At 42.4% G+C, this 20650-nt stretch overlaps 4 protein-coding genes across 4 annotated transcripts; 3 read left to right on the plus strand and 1 right to left on the minus strand.

Annotated features, from left to right (window-relative positions):
* Positions 1-893: 893 nt before the first annotated feature.
* LOC309539524 (mas-related G-protein coupled receptor member H-like) lies at positions 894-3023 on the minus strand. The gene is made up of 2 exons (XM_082235874.1): positions 2992-3023; positions 894-2277 (listed from the first exon to the last, which is right to left on the minus strand). The coding sequence occupies exon 2, from the start codon at positions 2221-2223 to the stop codon at positions 1243-1245; it is 981 nt and encodes a 326-aa protein (XP_082092000.1). The 5' UTR covers positions 2224-2277; positions 2992-3023; the 3' UTR covers positions 894-1242.
* Positions 3024-9433: 6410 nt separating this feature from the next.
* Positions 9434-12249, plus strand: LOC309539518 (mas-related G-protein coupled receptor member H-like). The gene is made up of 2 exons (XM_082235867.1): positions 9434-9643; positions 9771-12249. The coding sequence occupies exon 2, from the start codon at positions 9824-9826 to the stop codon at positions 10808-10810; it is 987 nt and encodes a 328-aa protein (XP_082091993.1). The 5' UTR covers positions 9434-9643; positions 9771-9823; the 3' UTR covers positions 10811-12249.
* Positions 12250-12277: 28 nt separating this feature from the next.
* Positions 12278-14060, plus strand: LOC309539525 (mas-related G-protein coupled receptor member H-like). The gene is made up of 2 exons (XM_082235875.1): positions 12278-12323; positions 12451-14060. The coding sequence occupies exon 2, from the start codon at positions 12504-12506 to the stop codon at positions 13482-13484; it is 981 nt and encodes a 326-aa protein (XP_082092001.1). The 5' UTR covers positions 12278-12323; positions 12451-12503; the 3' UTR covers positions 13485-14060.
* Positions 14061-15967: 1907 nt separating this feature from the next.
* Positions 15968-19430, plus strand: LOC309539122 (mas-related G-protein coupled receptor member H-like). The gene is made up of 2 exons (XM_082234932.1): positions 15968-16673; positions 16800-19430. The coding sequence occupies exon 2, from the start codon at positions 16853-16855 to the stop codon at positions 17831-17833; it is 981 nt and encodes a 326-aa protein (XP_082091058.1). The 5' UTR covers positions 15968-16673; positions 16800-16852; the 3' UTR covers positions 17834-19430.
* The last annotated feature ends 1220 nt before the right edge of the window (positions 19431-20650 follow it).

A 20650-nucleotide genomic window follows, 5' to 3' on the forward strand; every position in this document is an offset into this window, starting at 1 on the left:
CATGAACACTTCCCTACATGCCTCTGAACATATACCATACATAACAAGTGGCTAATCAATCAAACAAGTTAGCCATAGTCATTTTGGGGGCCAGGGAGATTAGAGATGATAGACCACCTCCTATCCCATGGTTACTTACTCTACTTTGTTATCCATGAGGAAAGAAAGGGTTATAGACAGATGGGGAGGTGGCATGGCCCCAGGCACACAATTCTGAGAGGGTGTGAACCAGGTGCCCCAACACAGGTGCCATCTTCCATGGGGATTCCTGTTCTGCCCAGGCAGGCCCCGTCCCCAGCTTCCTGTCCTTCCCTGCCTGCCGCCGGGGGTCTCCTCACTTGGTGCATTGATGCGGCGAGTGAGGCGAGAAAGGGGCGACCCACAGCAGCACAACCTGGCATCAAGCACAGTAAATATTAAAAGCTAAATTCTTCTTTCTCTAACACCTACTTCCTGTGTTGATGCTGGAACATTACCAGGATATGTTGCAAAATTAGCTGGTGATTCAGTTTCCTCTTTCGTTTTCCACTTAATTATTTTGCTAGCTAGCTTATTATGTGTTAGAGGCTGTTCTAGCTACAACTGTAGCTTGGGTTTCTTGGGGGACCTGTACATTTTATGGGCTATTCCATGATGGATGATTACAAGGTAAGCACTCTTAAACAAAAGCTCCCTTTTAGTTGCTTACATGAAAAATCAAATTATCTCTTTGCAATTGGATAATCTTAACTTTTGAAGATAGTTGATGCTATAGTTAGTGTATATCCAAAAAAGATTTCCTGTTATCTCTTCCAGGATAGAGAATGAAAAGCCAAATCACAAATAATAATTAAACAGTTTACACTACTACCAAGAAGGCCCTCTGCCTAGTTCCCTGTAGCTTCACTTCTTGCAGTGAGGGAACAGCCTGGAATTGTTGTCATTTATTAATTTATATGCCACCCAATGCCCAGATTAGTTTTGCATTTAAAAAGCAAAATAAGAAGCCCATAGAACGCATTATCCAACTAAATGGAATAAAGTAAAAATAGATGTATATGCCCCTCAATTCCCGTATTAGCTTCTAAGCAAATTGTAAGTGTAAAATCCAATGAGGCAAACATTTTTGAAAATCAACATCCGTAATTAAAATATGCATTGAGTTCTGCAGAAAAACTGGATCTGTGGAAGCTTTTCCAGAAGCGAATATTGCATTTGGTTATCGCTTATGTCTTCCCCACGGCATAGCTTACAAGGGGGGATTTAAGAAGTCATCATCATTGAATCTGTCATGGCTGGAGGATTCTGTTCATCCGTGCAATCAGCTTTGTCACTAAATACTCTTTCCAGCACTACCTTCAAGGGTTCTCTGGGTCGATGTTTCTTTCCCCTTCCAATTAGGAAGTAAAGGAATGGATTAACACTGCTGTTGATAATAGCACATGTCATACATATTAGTGGTTCCCATAATATGCTTTGAATGTCAATCAGTTGAAAAGCTAGAAGGGTCATCAGCGCACTGAATGGTACACCGAAAATAAAGAAGAAAAGAAGAGCAAGGAAGAGGGCTGTGTAGAACTTTCCTCGTGGGCGTCGATGTAAACTGCAGCAGACCTTGGTGAAAAGGATCACAGTACAGATGACTACAACAATTGGGCAAAATACAGAGTTGATCGCGGAAATGACTTGAAAAGTTATGGTAGATTGTATTTGAAAGAAATCAGTTCCGAAGAATAGACTGGACATTGCCCATATTAATGCACAAACAATTGCAGACAGGTGTTCTGGACGGTGGCATCTGTACCAGATTGGGAAGACAACCAAGAGACACTTCTCGACACTGATGGCTGTCAGGAGATATCCGCTCATGGTATATGTGTAAAAAAGCAGAGCATGCGATATGGAGTCTAGGGAATTAGGATCACTTTTAGTCAAAGAGAAAGCGAAAACTACCGCAGAAACAAGGACACAAGCATCAGCAACAGCCAAGTTCAAGATGTAGGTGGTGATGGGGTTCTTCTTAAGAATAAAGCAGAGATAATAGATGACGATTGCATTCCCCACCAGACCACATATAAATATTATAAGGATGATGAGAATACCAAAGAGCAGTAGGCAGTCTATGAAGGAAGAAAGCTCAGATTCAAAATCATCTTCTGGGAATGTTGAAGGGCTGAATTTTCCAGAGACCCCATCAGTGGTATGTGTTAAAATAAGTGATACTGCTGTGCTCAGCTCTGTCATGATGAAATCTCCTCTTTTGGATTCTACCTGATTTTTCCTTTACCTACACAACTTCTGCAAGCAGAAAGGATGAAGATCAGAAGAAATCATCACTAAAGGGCAGTTAAAACACATACCTAATGCATAGCAATATATCTTTTTCCTTAACTGAAGTTTCTCCACGCATACTCTCCAGGGCTTATCCTAAGGCAGTCACTCATAACCCCATTTATGTCTCCTCACTCAAACCATAATAAAGAACTATTTGGGAGGAATAACAAAATAAGATTACACATGAACATAACATATTTAGAACAAAATATATTCAAAGCCCTGAATTGTACATTGTGGCTTATGAATCTGAGGAAAATAAGATCAATTTTTGTGTGAAAATGAAAACCACATTCCATGATGTTTTTAACATTTCAAACTGTTTCAAGTTCATTGCATACACTGCCATGAGCAGTCACATAAAAAGGTAAACATTTGTTTTTTAAAAAATATTAAAAATAACACTCCTGAATGCTTTCTGATTAATATCTATAGATGGCTTCCTAAGCATGTCTACTCAGAAGTAAGTTTCCATTAACAAGTTCTTAACTTGGTGGGAACTTACTTAGCATAGTAAGTGCACTTAGGACACTAAAGCATAATATCCCAGTCTACTCATGGAAGTCTCATTGAACTAAACAAGACTTAATTTGCAAGTAAGTGGCAATTTGCAAAGCTTATAAGTTTTTTTTAAAAAAAGTAGCACTGGAAAGAGATTAAGTTTTTGGCAATACTCACCTGCTGAAGCTTCAAGAAGAATTAAAAGGGTTGGGTGAAGCAAAGATGAGACACAATTTTCCAAATGCATATGAATTTGACTTCTGGTTACACAATCTTCACTTACCCCTCCTCTAAGATGCTATCTAGGCCAACGGTTGAGGCTGTTTATCAGACTGCAACCCAAGGAAAGCATGTAGGACAGAAGAGAACTTGTGCACATGTTTTGAGATAGTACAATTTGAAACAAGCCTTCCCCAATCTGGTGCCCTCCAAATGTTTTGGGCTGCAACTCCCATCTGGCTGTGCTGGATGGGACTGTTGGGAATTGTAGTACAAAACATGGTGGTCACCAAGTTGGAAAAACAAAGTAGTAGAAAAGATTATGTTGGCAAATGTTGTCCCTATTTTCAAAAAGGGGGAAAGAGAGGACCCAAATAATTACCGCCCAGTCAGTCTGACATCAATACGAGGGAAGATTCTGGGGCAGATCATTAAGCAAACAGTCTGTGAGCACCTAGAAAGGAATGCTGTGATCACCAATAGTCAGCATGGATTTCTGAAAAATAAGTCATGTCAGACTAACCTGATCTCATTTTTTGACAGAATTACAAGCCTGGTAGATGAAGGGAACGCAGTGGATGTAGCCTACCTTGATTTCAGCAAGGCATTTGACAAGGTGCCCCATGATATTCTTGTAAAGAAGCTGGTAAAATGCGGTCTTGACTATGCTACCACTCAGTGGATTTGTAACTGGCTGACTGACCAAACCCAAAGGGTGCTCATCAATGGTTCCTCTTCATCCTGGAGAAGAATGACTAGTGGGGTGCCACAGTGTTCTGTCTTGGGCCCGGTCTTATTCAACATCTATATCAACGACTTGGATGATGGACTCAAGGGCATCCTGATCAAATCTGCAGATGACACCAAACTGGGAGGGGTGGCTAACACCCCAGAGGACAGGATCACACTTCAAAACGACCTTGACAGATTAGAGAACTGGGCAAAAACAAACAAGATGAATTTTAACAGGGAGAAATGTAAAGTATTGCACTTGGGCAAAAAAAATGAGAGGCACAAATACAAGATGGGTGACACCTGGCTTGAGAGCAGTACATGTGAAAAGGATCTAGGAGTCTTGGTTGACCACAAACTTGACATGAGCCAACAGTGTGATGCGGCAGCTAAAAAAGCCAATGCAATTCTGGGCTGCATCAATAGGAGTATAGCATCTAGATCAAGGGAAGTAATAGTGCCACTGTATTCTGCTCTGGTCAGACCTCACCTGGAGTACTGTGTCCAGTTCTGGGCACCACAGTTCAAGAAGGACACTGACAAACTGGGGTGTGTCCAGAGGAGTGCAACCAAAATGGTCAAAGGCCTGGAAACAATGCCTTATGAGGAACGGCTAAGGGAGCTGGGCATGTTTAGCCTGGAGAAGAGGAGGTTAAGGGGTGATATGATAGCCATGTTCAAATATATAAAAGGAGGTCACATAGAGGAGGGAGAAAGGTTGTTTTCTGCTCCTCCAGAGAAGCGGACACGGAGCAATGGATCCAAACTACAAGAAAGAAGATTCCACCTAAACATTAGGAAGAACTTCCTGACAGTAAGAGCTGTTTGACAGTGAAATTTGCTGCCAAGGAGTGTGGTGGAGTCTCCTACTTTGGAGGTCTTTAAGAAGAGGCTTGAGAACCATATGTCAGGAGTGCTCTGATGGTGTTTCCTGCTTGGCAGGGGGTTGGACTCCATGGCCCTTGTGGTCTCTTCCAACTCTATGATTCTATGATTCTATGATTATAAAGTAAGTATCTTAATTATGGGTTGAGGGGGGGCGTTGTTCTTTTAACAGAAATTATCTAACTTCATCTGCCATGGTATTTGATTTGATGATCAAACTACTCAGGAAACAATGCCTTTGGAGACCTGGAAACTACAACTAATCCAGAATGTGGCAGAATGGGGACCTGATCATATAAGAAGCATGCTATGGATTGGGACTCTGTGACAGCTTTTTCTTCAAAAGAGAAGTATTATCAAAACCTAAACGATACAATAATTTGTATCTGTGCATACTAAAAGTATCCATGTCAAAAACAGTATTCAATGTATATAGAACCTTTTAAATTAATCCATAAAGCTGGATTGATTAAGACAAGCGAATACAATGTTTTCCTTACATAAGCATTGTGTTTCAAGATTGTGAATGGGCCATAGTGATGTACAAGTCTGCTATGCAGGCCTGGCCTGTCTCCAAAGGATGTTACAAAAATAACTTTTATTCCCATTTCAACAAGCTCAATTGGAGTAGGGAAAATCAGGTATACTGTAGGGCCTGTTCTAATGTCACTGGAACCAGCAGAAGTGGGGATATTTGTCACAGTTCTCTCATGCAATGCGATCCTAGTCACATTTCATGGGGAGACTCCTTTACGAGTGTGCTTAGAATTGCAGGTTATACTTCACTCCAGTGGAGAGTTTTGTTCTCTAACCTGGAGAGTCTGTTCATGTGAGAAATTGCTGTGTTCACCTTTTTATTGGGAAAAGAAACACACTGAAGTTCAAATCACAGTAATATCCAGTGGCGTAGCGGGGGGGGTGCAGGGGGGGCCGGCCGCACCGGGCGCGACATCTGGGGGTTAGGGTTAGGGGGCGCAAATCCACGGGCTGGGGGGGCACAAATTACTTGCCTTGCCCCGGGTGCTGACAACCCACACTACGCCACTGGTAATGTCCCAGAATATGCCAACTTCTTCTCATTTCTGGCAAGGACCTCATAATTGTCTCTGGCCAGGCATATAGTTTACATATGCAAAATGACTTCACATTAGCTTAATAGGTATTAGTTGGAAGAGAGGAGGCACAAGCTATCAGCTCCCTAAACATTCATCTGTTGGCTTTTTTTGCCAAACATGTGCAGCTCTCCAAGCATGTAGGTTTGTAGCAGTGCAGTTTTGTGCTGGCAGACATTCAGTCAGACCCCAACTCTTCAGTCAGTTCAGTCCTTTACTGACAGCTCCAAAACATTAAGGCAATTTCACTATATACAGACTTCCCCTAGATCCCTAGTAGAAGGTACAGGCTTCAAATGCAAAGCAAGTACAACTCAGAGCATATATGCAGCACAGAATTCAGTATTAATTTGCGAAGCAAGCAGGCAATGTACAGCCCCCTCTTAACAGACCTAAGAATGACCACATCCTTGGTCAGTTACCTGGTCACAGTGACCTACTTGGCTGGTTGCCAGGTCAGCGTTCTTCAGACACTAATCACAAGACCTGCAGGTGAAAGATAAGGGAAGCATGTGCACCAGATGGGCAGGGTATAAATAAATTATTATTATTATTATTATTATTATTATTATTATTATTATTATTACAGCAATTAAAGGAATCTCAACACCATCCTCTGATCAGCTTTCTGACCATAAGGCATGCTCACTGAATCAAAACACAAAAAGACCATATCAAATACTTGCCATCAACTGTTATAGTATTATCTTGAATAGAGTAGCTCCACATGTGTTCACTGATTAGTTTATCACATGCCTACCACAAACGGACAGAGCCATCAGATGTCATTGTCTAATCATTGCCTCTCCCTTAGTCAGTTCATTAGGTAGAATTTGTGACTGTATTTGCCTGGGCTTCACCACCATTTTTGCAATATCCAGCTGGTTCCCTTCACTAGCACCTGCTTCATCCTTGAACATCCTTCCAAGCACATCCTTCAAGAGCTCCCTGGATTGTCTCTCCCAACCAAGTAATATATTCTTGGGTCAATGATGCTGTTGAATGGCAAATATAATGAAGAAGAGGAGAGTGGTCAAGAAATCTGTGTGCACCTTTGGTGGCTGACATCTGTGTGAGCTACAGCAGATCTTGATGAAGGGGGTCAGCATGGAGCCAAACATAAAGGGAGGGGGGGACCCAGAAAGTTCACAATGCTAATAATCATTGGACCCTGATGAAGTAGAAGCGTCATTCCAGAAAGTAGGTCAGACAAAACCCAGAACAAGGATGATACAACAGCAGAATAGGCTGGTAGATGGCATGAGTAGCAAATGAAAGGTGGAAAAGGTACACCCACAGCCAATCATGAAACATCAGAAGCATTCCTATTCACGTTCCTAATGGACAACCAGTTAATCTAATACTACCATATTAGGAGGGTGGGCAGACTGCTGCATTTAATTGATGAAGCCATTAGCCTAAATAAGGCTATGCCTGCCCTACTCCCATTGGTCCATTCTGACCACATGAGACACTCTCTCTCTCTCTCTCTCTCTCTCTCTCTCTCTCTCACACACACACACACACACAATATCATAGATGCCAGATAGCACCATGCTTTTCACCCTTGCAAGGGGTGCTCCTATCAAGGGGGAAACACTCCCATCAAAGCAACAGAGGAGAAAAATCATGCACTTCTCTGAATTTTGAAGTGCAGGTATAGTTCAAAACACATTACATAATGTACACAAAAATATATTCTATGAGAAAGCATGCATTTATAAGCATTTTTAGTTGAAATGCATAGAAAAACATACAGCAACGCGTATTTTAGGCAGGAAATCTGTACACAACGTGTATTTTAGGGAAACTGAGTACAAAAGTGCAGACAATTTAAATGTGAAATGTTTGTTTCTCTTGTTTTTAAGGGGACAGAAACAGATTTAGGACTGAGCTATCTTATGAAACTAACACAGAACAGAAACAGGCTGACTTTGTTCATCCTTATTTGGAAATCATTGCTCTCCAGAAGCTTCTTGGTGCTTTATTATGTGCCGGGAACACATATGTCAGATTCTTTCAATTCCACGTTTCCCGTTTCCCTCAATGACAAAGCAAAGCAAAGGATGAATGGTGATTCTGAAAGCAGTAAGGAGAAATCAAAGCAACATAAGAAGAATAATGGGTATATAAGGTAAACAGTCTATGAAGTACAATATTCTAAATGGAATAGCAAAGGAAATGAAGGAAATGAGAGTGAGCAGTAATGGTCCCATAAAACATTACTGGCTGATATTGTGAGCTGCAGCACATCAATGTAGAGACAAGAAGAGCGATGATAAGGGCATTCTTGGTACAGATTATCCTGATAATTGTGGAGAAAACATTCATATGACAAAAGATGGCAAAATAGCTTTGCTCTTCCAGGCAACAAGCCAGATGTGGGCCAGAACAGCCATGAAGCCAAACCAGAAATGTATTCTGACTGGGCAAAACAATCCTAGATTGGAAAGCAAGCCACACTGGGCTGTCCAGTATAAGCAAACCAAAGGAGGTAAATTACTGGCCTCTTTAGTGACAATGATCTTCTTGGTCATTTTTGAGAGTGCTCGGTGCCAAAAAAGGGAGTGACAGAAGCACAAAAGGGAAGAAGTTGAAGTCAACAACAGCCAAGTTCAGCAAGTTAGGCGATCAAGGGAGTACTTTTCTTGGTGCAGATGTACAAAACATATGTTCAGAAACCAGATGGCAATTCCAGTCTTCACCAATGGAAACAGAAGTGGATTTAGGAAAGCATAACCAGTTTGCCAGCACTGGGCACCAAGCCAAGAGGGCACTGGAAGAAGAAGAAGAGGAGGAGGAGTTTGGATTTGATATCCCGCTTTATCACTACCTGAAGAAGTCTCAAAGCGATTGACAATCTCCTTTCCCTTCCTCCCCCACAACAAACACTCTGTGAGGTGACTGAGGCTGAGAGACTTCAAAGAAGTGTGACTAGCCCAAGGTCACCCAGCAGCTGCATGTGGAGGAGCGGAGACGCGAACCCGGTTCACCACATTACAAGTCTACCACTCTTAACCACTACACCACACTGGGGCAAGGATGACTTGGAAAAGAAGATGAGAGGCAGAGGGAGCGAAAAGTTTTGAGAATTGCACAGGGGGCCACTGAAATTTTAGACCCCAAAGTCCACCACTGCTCCAAACATGCACATAAAAATGCCGGTGCTGTGGAGGATTGGTAAATAACCACAAGTATTGTCATAGTACAATGTTCTCCATTGTTTCCTCCTCCATTGCACATAAGGGGAAAGTGGCTTCTCTACATAAAGGTCTTCATGAAATTGCTGGTATTTCACTACAATTTGTAATTCATTACAATGATACATGATTGTCTTTTCAGGACTGGTCCTGAGACATTTTCCTGCTAGAGGCTATCCCCAGACACATATGAGTTGGCATCTAAGAACATTGCATCCTTGCTTTAGGATCAACTCCATTCCTTTGTTTAAGGCAACTTTTCTCAACCTGATGCCCTCCAGATGTTTGGAACTACATCTCCCACTCCCATCCAGCACAACATGGTGGGAGTAGTAGTCCAAAAAATCTGGATGACATCAGACTTTAGGAGGCTTGTTTGAAGTCATGCGATCTCAGAACTTGTGTTCAATTTATCTTCCTCTCTCGACCCTTATAACTTTAGCCTGATAAACCGTTACAACAGTTGGCTGAGATACCATCATAGAGGAAGGGGCAGAGAAGACTGTGTAACGAAAGTTATTTCTTATATGCATTGGGAGTCTTGTGCCTCTTCTATGAAGCTCTTCTTTATTTTGCCCAAAATGTTTTCCTGCATTGCAGGGGGTTGGAGTGAATGATCCTTAGGGTCCCTTCAGATTTGACAATTCTACATTTCTATTCTTCTTCTTGAAGCTGTAGCAGGTGAGTAGTGCTAATTTCTTTCCTGGGCTACCTATAACAAGTGAGTTAGAAGCTTTCCATACTGGAATTGTGTAGGCATTTACTTTTAGTGATTATCCGTTCTGATCCTCATCCCTTCTGCTTGCAGACATAGTGCAGAGAACGGGGAAGAAGGAAGAACCCAAAGGAAAAGATTTCATTATGGCTGAGCAGAGCACAGCAGCATCACTTGGTTTAACCATTGATGGGTTTTCTGGAGACTACAGCTCTTCAGCATTCCCAGAGGAAGATGATGAATCTGAACTTGCTTCCTTCATACATTACCTGTTTCTCTTTGCCTGTCTTTCCATTATTACCCTTGCAATATTCATATGTGGCCTGGTGGGGAATGCAATTGTCATCTGGTTTCTCTGCTTCATCGTGAAGAAGAATCCCATCACCACCTACATCTTGAACTTGGCTGTAGCTGATTCCTGTGTCCTTGTAACTTTAGCACTTGCAATTTCAGCTAGCTTTTGGGATGTAGGAGGAATTTCTTTTGGGCTTGGTATTGAACTGTTTATTTCCACACATGCCATAAGCTTATATCTACTGACAGTCATCAGTGCCGAGAAATGTCTCTCTGTTGTCTTCCCAATCTGGTATCGATGCCACCGTCTAGAACACCTGTCTGAAATTGTTTGTGCATTAATATGGGCAATGTCCATTCTGGTCTTTGGAATCTATCACTTTTTAATTTCAACTGAATCTGCAGACTTTGACATAGTGATTTGTGTCATTCATATGATCAACTCTGTATTTTGCACACTTGTTGTGGTCATCTGTACTGTGATCCTTTTCATCAAGGTCTGCTGCAGTTTACATCGACGCCAACGAGGCAAGTTCTACACAGCGCTCTTGCTTGCTCTTCTTTTCTTCCTCATTTTTGGTGTTCCACTCAGTGTCATAATATCTGTTAAATGTTTACTTGCTGATATTAATATAATAACGGCATTATTTGGAGTAGTATCTGCTGTTATCAACAGCAGTGTTAATCCATTCATTTACTTCTTAATTGGAAGGAAAAAGATGCATCGATCCAGAGAACCCTTGAAGGTGGTGCTGGAAAGAGTTTTTAGTGACAAAGCTGATTGCAGAGAAGATCGGAGTCTTCCAGCCACAACAGATTCAATGATGATGACTCCTTAAGTCTCTCCTTGTAAGCTAAGCTGTGGGGATGGAATTAGAGATGACCAACAATATAGGTTTATTCTTAAAAAAAAGGTCTGTAGATTCGTGTTTTTCTGCTTCTTTTCTGCAACCTATAATCATGAGTGTTTATCTCTTAATGTTTGCTTCTTTAGTTTTTATACTTGTAATTTGCTTAGTTACCAACATGAACATCAGATGGCATAAAAATTAATAAAGAAAAATTAATCATTCACCAAGTGGGATTTGTTCAAATAACAAGGGCTCCAAGGCTTCAAAGACATAAGCAGGATTCATTTCAACTCCATCCCTTTGGAAGCTCTGCACACTCTTGGGGTGAAAGTGAATTTAACACACCAGGTCATTAGGTGTGAAGCTTGAGCTGCTGTAAAAGCCATCTGGTCTCCTGGCAGAACCTCCTGTATCTCTAAGCCAAACTGGTTTCACCACAAGTAATATTGTTACAGGTTTGTGGGGGAACAAGGTATGCCCAGATCCCTGTGTGTCAGATTCCCTCCTATATATTCCTGGATATGTTCTGGGAAGAGCAAAGAGAACAAAGGTGAGAACTACATGAGTGCAGGCTGCAACCTAGAGACTGGCGAGCATAGCTGACTGCTCTGGACTCAAGCTGACTGAAGCTATGAGAGAAGCAGCAAGAGACACTCTTGGGGAGGGAGGTTCTGCACTGTCTCCAACTAAGCTCAGGTGTAAATATGAGTAAAGAAACCACATTCCTTAAAGACTCTGCAGACTCCACTGTAGAAGAAGTTCCACTGTATCCTTTGGCTGTAATCCATTATCTTTGTGCTATGAAAATTTAAACTAGTTGATGTGTCCACATTGAACAACTTGTGCTCACACAACTACAGGGCCATCTGTTCTAATCTTTTCCAAATTTGCTGGCAACCTTAAATACAAAAGGGTAGTCAAGAAAAAAAGAACATCATTACAATGATACATGATTGTCTTTTCAGGACTGGTCCTGAGACATTTTCCTGCTAGAGGCTATCCCCAGACACATATGAGTTGGCATCTAAGAACATTGCATCCTTGCTTTAGGATCAACTCCATTCCTTTGTTTAAGGCAACTTTTCTCAACCTGATGCCCTCCAGATGTTTGGAACTACATCTCCCACTCCCATCCAGCACAACATGGTGGGAGTTGTAGTCCAAAAAATCTGGATGACATCAGACTGGAAGAGGCTTGTTTAAAGTCATGCCATCTCAGAACTTGTGTACAATTTATCTTCCTCTCTCGACCCTGATAATTTTAGCCTGATAAACAGCTACAACAGTTGGCTGAGATACCATCATAGAGGAAGGGGCAGAGAAGACTGTGTAACGAAAGTTATTTCTTATATGCATTGGGAGTCTTGTGCCTCTTCTATGAAGCTCTTCTTTATTTTGCCCAAAATGTTTTCCTGCATTGCAGGAGGTTGGAGTGAATGATCCTTAGGGTCACTTCAGATTCGACAATTCTATATTTCTATTCTTCTTGAAGCTGTAGCAGGTGAGTAGTGCTAATTTCTTTCCTGGGCTACCTATAACAAGTGAGTTAGAAGCTTTCCATACTGGAATTCTGTAGGCACTTGCTTTTAGTGGTTATCCCTTCTGATCCTCATCCCTTCTGCTTGCAGACATAGTGCAGAGAACGGGGAAGAAGGAAGAACCCAAAAGAAAAGATTTCATTATGGCTGAGCAGAGCACAGCAGCATCACTTGGTTTAACCATTGATGGGTTTTCTGGAGACTACAGCCCTTCAGCATTCCCAGAGGAAGATGATGAATATGAACTTGCTTCCTCCACACATTACCTGCTGCTCTTTTTCTTTCTTTTCATCCTTACAATATTCATATGTGGCCTGGTGGGGAATGCAATTGTCATCTGGTTTCTCTGCTTCATCGTGAAGAAGAATCCCATCACCACCTACATCTTGAACTTGGCTGCAGCTGATTCTTGTGTCCTTGTAACTTTAGCACTTGCAATTTCAGCTAGATTTTGGGATGTAGGAGGAATTTCCTTTGGGCTTTGTATTGAACTGTTTATTTCCACACATGTCATTAGCTTATATCTACTGACAGCCATCAGTGCCGAGAAATGTCTCTCTGTTGTCTTCCCAATCTGGTATCGATGCCACCGTCTAGAACACCTGTCTGAAATTGTTTCTGCACTTATATGGGTAATGTCCATTCTGGTCTTTGGAATCTATTACTTTTTCATTTCAACTGAAAATGCAGACGTTGACATAATGATTTGTGTCATTCATACTATCAACTCTGTATTTTGCACACTTGTTGTGGTGATCTGTACTGTTATCCTTTTCATCAAGGTCTGCTGCAGTTTGCATCGACGCCAACGAGGAAAGTTCTACACAGCACTCTTGCTTGCTCTTCTTTTCTTCCTCATTTTTGGTGTTCCACTCAATGTCATAATAGCTGTTCAATATCTTCTTCCTGATATTAATATAATAACGACATTATTTGGAGTAGTATCTGCTGTTATCAACAGCAGTGTTAATCCATTCATTTACTTCTTAATTGGAAGGAAAAAGACGCATCGATCCAGAGAACCCTTGAAGGTGGTGCTGGAAAGAGTTTTTAGTGACAAAGCTGATTGCAGAGAAGATCAGAGTCTTCCAGCCGCAACAGATTCAATGATGATGACTCCTTAAGTCTCTCCTTGTAAGCTAAGCTGTGGGGATGGCATTAGAGATGACCAAGAACATAGGTTTATTCTAAAAAAAATTCTGTGGATTTGTTTTTTTCTGCTTCTTTTCTTCATCTTTTAATCATGGGTGTTTATCTTTTAATGTTTGCTTCTTTAGTTTTTATACTTGTAATTTGCTTAGTAGCTAACATGAACGTCAGGTGGCATACAATTTAATAAAGAAAAAGTAATCATTCACCAAGTGGGATTTGTTCAAATACCAAGGGCTCCAAGACTTCAAAGGCATAAGCAGGATTCGTTTCAACTCCATCCCTTTGGAAGCTCTGCACACCCTTATTGTGAAAGTGTGGATTTAACACACCAGGTCATTAGGTGTGAAGCTTGAGCTGCTGTAAAAGCCACCTGGTCCCCTGGCAAAACTTCCTGTATCTCCAATCCAACCTGGTTCCACCACAAGTAATATTGTTACAATGTATCCCCAGATCCCTGTATGTCAGATTCCCCCCTGTATAATCCTGGATATGTTCTGGGAAGAGGAAAGAGAACAAAGGTGAGAACTTCATGAGCGCAGCCTGCAACCTAGAGACTGGTGGACACAGCTGACTGCTCTGGACTCAAGCTGACTGAAGCTATGAGAGAAGCAGCAAGAGACACTCTTGGGGAGGGAGGTTCTGCAGTCCCTCCAACTAAGCTCAGGTGTAAATATGAGTAAAGAAACCACAGTTCTTAAAGATTCTGCAGACTCCACTGCAGGAGAAGAAGAAGTTCCACTGTATCCTTTGGTTGTAATCAATAATAATAATAATAATAATAATAATAATAATAATAATAATTTATTATTTATACCCCGCCCATCTGGCTGGGCTTCCCCAGCCACTCTGGGCGGCTTCCAAAAGAATATTAAAATACTATAATACATGAAACATTAAAAGCTTCCCGAACCAGGGCTGCCTTCAGATGTCTTCTAAAAGCCTGGTAGTTGTTGTTCTCTTTGACATCTGGTGGGAGGGTATTCCACAGGGAAGGCGCCACTACTGAGAAGGCCCTCTGCCTGGTCCCCAGTAATTTGGATTCTCGCAATGAGGGAACTGCCAGAAGGCCCTCGGTGCTGGACATCAGTGTCCGGGTAGAACGATGGGGGTGGAGGCGCTCCTTCAGATATACTGGACCAAGGCCGTTTAGGGCTTTAAAGGTCAGCACCAACACTTTGAATTGTGCTCGGAAACGTACTGGGAGCCAATGTAGGTCTTTCAAGATCGGTGTTATGTGGTCTCTGCGGCCGCTCCCAGTCACCAGTCTAGCTGCCGCGTTCTGGATTAGTTGTAGTTTCTGGGTCACCTTCAAAGAGAGCCCCACGTAGAGCGCATTGCAGTAATCCAAGCGGGAGGTAACCAGAGCATGCACCACTCTGGCGATGCAGTCCGCAGGCAGATAGGGTATCAGCCTGCGTACCAGATGGAGCTGGTAAACAGCTGCCCTGGATACAGATTTGACCTGTGCCTCCATGGACAGCTGTGAGTCCAAAATGACTCCCAGGCTGCGCACCTGGTCCTTCAGGGGCACAGTTACCCCATTCAGGACCAGGGAATCCTCCACACCTGCCCGCCTCCTGTCCCCCCAAAGCAGTACTTCTGTCTTGTCAGGATTCAACCTCAATCTGTTAGCCGCCATCCATCCTCCAACCGCCTCCAGGCACTCACACAGGACCTTCACTGCCTTCACTAGTTCTGATTTGAAAGAGAGGTAGAGCTGGGTATCATCTGCATACTGATAAACACCCAGCCCAAATCCCCTGATGATCTCTCCCAGCGGCTTCATGTAGATGTTGAAAAGATGGGGGAGAGGACAGAACCCTGAGGCACCCCACAAGTGAGGGCCCAGGGGTCTGAACACTCATCCCCCCCACCACTTTCTGAACACGGCCCAGGAGGAAGGAGCGGAACCACTGTATAACAGTGCCCCCAGCTCCCAGCCCCTCAAGACGGTCCAGAAGGATGTTATGGTCGATGGTATCAAACGCCGCTGAGTGATCCAGCAGAACTAGGAAACAGCTCTCACCTTTGTCCCTAGCCCGCCGGAGATCATCAACCAGTGCGACCAAGGCAGTTTCAGTCCCATGATGAGACCTGAATCCCGACTGGAAGGGATCCAAATGGTCCGCTTCTTCCAGGCATGCCTGGAGTTGTTCAGCAACCACTCGCTCAATCACCATGCCCAAGAATGGCAGATTTGAGATGGGGCGATAGTTGGCTATCGTGGCCGCATCTAAAGATGGTTTTTTAAGAAGTGGTCTAATAACCGCCTCTTTCAGCGAGTCTGGGAAGGCTCCCTCACGGAGGGAAGCATTCACCACCCCACAAAGCCCATCGCCCAGTCCTTCCCGGCTAGCTTTTATAAGCCAGGATGAGCAAAGATCAAGGAGACAAGTGGTTGGTTTCACTCGTCCAAGAAGCCTGTCCACATCCTCGGGGGTAACAGATTATCTTTGTGCTATGAAAACTTTCACTACCTGATGTGTCCACATTGAACAACTTGTGCTCACACAACTACAGGGCCATCTGTTCTTATCTTTTCCAAATTTGCTGGCAACCTTAAATACAAGGGTAGTCAAGAAAAAAAGAACATCGTTACAATGATACCTGACTGTCTTTTCAGGACTGGTCCTGAAACATTTTGCTGCTAGAGGCTATCCCCAGACACATCTGAGTTGGCATCTAAGAACATTGCACCCTTGCTTTAGGATCAACTCCATTCCTTTGTTTAAGGAACTTTCCCCACCTTGGTGCCCTCTAGATGTTTTGAACTACATCTCCCACTCCCATCCAGCACAACATGGTGGGAGTTGTAGTCCAAAAAATCTGGATGACATCAGACTTTAGGAGGCTTGTTTGAAGTCATGCGATCTCAGAACTTGTGTACAATTTATCTTCTTCTCTGGTCCCTGATAATTTTAGCCTGATAAACCGTTACAACAGTTGGCTGAGATACCATCATAGAGGAAGGGGCAGAGAAGACTGTGTAACCAGAGTTATTTCTTATATGCATTGGGAGTCTTGTGCCTCTTCTATGAAGCTCTTCTTTATTTTGCCCAAAATGTTTTCCTGCATTGCAGGGGGTTGGAGTGAATGATCCTTAGGGTCCCTTCAGATTCGACAATTCTATATTTCTATTCTTCTTCTTGAAGCTGCAGCAGGTGAGTAGTGCTAATCTCTTTCCTGGGCTCCTATAACAAATGAGTTAGAAGCTTTCCATACTGGAATTGTGTAGGCACTTACTTTTAGTGATTATCCCTTCTGATCCTCATCCCTTCTGCTTGCAGACATAGTGCAAAGAACGGGGAAGAAGGAAGAATCCAAAGGAAAATATTTCATTATGGCTGAGCAGAGCACAGCAGCATCACTTGGTTTAACCACTGATGGGTTTTCTGGAGACTACAGCCCTTCAGCATTCTCAGAGGAAGATGCTGAATCTGAACTTTCTTCCTTCACATATTACCTGCTGCTCTTTTTCTTTCTTTTCATCCTTACAATATTCATATGTGGCCTGGTGGGGAATGCAATTGTCATCTGGTTTCTCTGCTTCATCGTGAAGAAGAATCCCATCACCACCTACATCTTGAACTTGGCTGTAGCTGATTCTTGTGTCCTTGTATTTTTAGCATTTTCAATTTCAGCTAGATTTTGGGGTGTAGGAGGAATTTCCTCTGGGCTGGGTTTTGAACTGTTTACTTCCACACATGCCATAAGCTTATATCTACTGACAGCCATCAGTGCCGAGAAATGTCTCTCTGTTGTCTTCCCAATCTGGTATCGATGCCACCGTCTAGAACACCTGTCTGAAATTGTTTGTGCATTAATATGGGCAATGTCCATTCTGGTGTTTGGAATCTATAACTTTTTCATTTTAACTGAATCTGCAGACTTTGACATAGTGATTTGTGTCATTCATATGATCAGCTCTGTATTTTGCACACTTGTTGTGGTGATCTGTACTGTGATCCTTTTCATCAAGGTCTGCTGTAGTTTACATCGACGCCAACGAGGCAAGTTCTACACAGCGCTCTTGCTTGCTCTTCTTTTCTTCCTCATTTTTGGTGTTCCACTCAGTGTCATAATATCTGTTAAATGTTTACTTGCTGATATTAATATAATAACGGCATTATTTGGAGTAGTATCTGCTGTTATCAACAGCAGTGTTAATCCATTCATTTACTTCTTAATTGGAAGGAAAAAGATGCATCGATCCAGAGAACCCTTGAAGGTGGTGCTGGAAAGAGTTTTTAGTGACAAAGCTGATTGCAGAGAAGATCGGAGTCTTCCAGCCACAACAGATTCAATGATGATGACTCCTTAAGTCTCTCCTTGTAAGCTAAGCTGTGGGGATGGCATTAGAGATGACCAACAATATAGGTTTCTTCTAAAAAAGAGGTCTGTAGATTCGTGTTTTTCTGCTTCTTTTCTGCAACTTATAATCATGGGTGTTTATCTCTTAATGTTTGCTTCTTTAGTTTTTATACTTGTAATTTGCTTAGTAGCCAACATGAACATCAGATGGCATAAAAATTAATAAAGAAAAATTAATCATTCACCAAGTGGGATTTGTTCAAATACCAAGGGCTCCAAGGCTTCAAAGACATAAGCAGGATTCATTTCAACTCCATCCCTTTGGAAGCTCTGCACACTCTTGGGGTGAAAGTGAATTTAACACACCAGGTCATTAGGTGTGAAGCTTGAGCTGCTGTAAAAGCCATCTGATCTCCTGGCAGAACCTCCTGCATCTCCAATCCAACCTGGTTCCACCACAAGTAATATTGTTACAAGGTATCCCCAGATCCCTGTGTGTCAGATTCCCCCCTGTATATTCCTGGATATGTTCTGGAAAGAGGAAAGAGAACAAAGGTGAGAACTTCATGAGCGCAGCCTGCAACCTAGAGACTGGTGGGCATAGCTGACTGCTCTGGACTCAAGCTGACTGAAGCTATGAGAGAAGCAGCAAGAGACATTCTTGGTGAGGGAGGTTCTGCACTCCCTCAATCAAAACTCAGGTTTAAATATGTGTAAATAAGCCATACTTCTTAATGACACTGCAGACTCCACAGGATTGGCAACAACAGGAGCAGACATGTTCTATGCTTACAATAACATTTTATTACCTTGTCAATTGTGTTGTTTTAAATATGCATTTTTTTTAATTTGGCTTCTTCTAGTAATGTTTTCTTTCGAAATGTTTAAGACAATATTTTAGTTTCTTGGTAACTATTTTGCTTTGAATGTATATTTAACTTTCTTCAGTATTGTTTTATCCTGGATTTGATGCTCTCATGTGTTTTAAACCACACTGAGGTTTTTTCTTTAAAATATACAGAGGCATAGCGATGAAATGAATAATAGCAATAATGGAAATTGCTGAATTGTAGGCTCAGCTTGGCGATCCTTGTGGGCAACATAAAGTAAGCACCTTGGTAGCCACTTGGAGAAATGCCTTGGTTTCTTCTCTGCTGTCATGTATCCTGTCTTTTATATTCCTTCCTCTTGTTCTCCTAAAGTAGGCCACTGTTTATCTTACTAAATATATAGAGTGATGTGTTGTGCAGGCAGTGGAAAAAGGGCAGAATGGAGGCTGTGAACTTTCCTTTCTTCAGAGAGCTAGATTGACTGGGGAAAACATGAGTCACGACCTTGCTTTGGGTCACTGGCCAACGTGATGCAACTCAAGGTTAAATATTATGGTGCACACAATATGCTGGAATATCTCATTTCTTCTCAAGTTAACTAATATATTGCATCAAATGTTACAGTTTAAGAGTGAAGTTGTTCCATCAATGTTTACTTGTTTGTTTGTTTTTAATTATTGTTTCTTTTTATGTTTTTAGTTATTCTTGTTTTTATCTGTATGCTATCTTGAGTCCCTGTCAGGGCAAAGGCAGGATTTAAATAAAATTATTACTGTTGTGGTGGTGGTGGTGATTGTGGTTGTGGTTGTTGTTAAACCTCTACCTAAACAATCTTTTAAAATATATATTTTTTTAAAAATTGTCCAGTAGCACCTTAGAGACCAACTAAGTTTGTTCTTGGTATAAGCTTTCGTGTGCATGCATAGACACAAAAGCTTATACCAAGAACAAACAAACGTAGCTGGTCTGTAAGGTGCTACTGGACATTATATATATATATATATATATATATATATATGCTTTCGTAGATTTTCACGGGTACAGGAATGCAGGTTTTGGTGTCTTCGGGTGTCTTCCCATGTAAGAGTCGGCTTCTTTCTTCTTCTGTTCCAGTTACAAGAAGCCGAAAGCACCAGCCTGAAGATGACGAGTGAGACCTCGTCGAAACGTCGCACAGACACCCCGACTCTTACACAGGAAGACACCCGAAGACACCAAAACCTGCATATATATATATATATATAAGATATCCCTCAAGTAATTAAGGAACAAAAGAAGAAAAGGCACACTAATCTAGGAACTTCCTCTCTGCCCAGAACGTTGGAGGCTATACACCACACCCCTCAACAGTATTTATAGGAACTCAAACACCAGACTCTGCTCTGTTCCAGTAACAAGAAGCCGAAAGCACCAGCCTGAAGATGACGAGTGAGACCTCGTCGAAACGTCGCACAGACACCCCGACTCTTACACGGGAAGACACCCGAAGACACCAAAACCTGCATTCCTGTACCCGTGAAAATCTACGAAAGCAAATATATATATATATATATATATATATATATGTCAGGGAACTGACATCGGAGGAAAGGGAAGTGGTAAGGCTCCCAGAGACTGGGAGAGAGTCAACAGCCAAAGCAGGGACCAGCAGGGGGAGCGCGGGGTCTCTGGAGGAGGATCTCAGTAATGCTGAGAGAGACGCAGCAGCCCAGGCAGGAAGCAGCAGGGGAGAGAAAGGGGTGAGAGACACTTCGAGCGAAAATAGCGGGGAGGTGTCAGAAGCTACTGCAGGGAGACCCATGCTTCGCCGGAAGCTGCCACGTCGTGAGTCCAGGAGACGCGTTTCCGTTAAGGAACTTCTTTGCTGGAAGCGCTTCCGCAGACAGCCACTGTCAGACACTACTAGTGACTAGAGCAGACATGTCTGAGGAGCTCTGTCACACACAGAGGTTTGTGGGGTCGCACAAACTCTGAAGGGGCACAATTTTAAGCACAAG

The sequence above is a fragment of the Podarcis vaucheri genome (assembly GCF_965113315.1).
Source record: "Podarcis vaucheri genome assembly, chromosome: 8".
NCBI lineage: Eukaryota > Metazoa > Chordata > Lepidosauria > Squamata > Lacertidae > Podarcis > Podarcis vaucheri.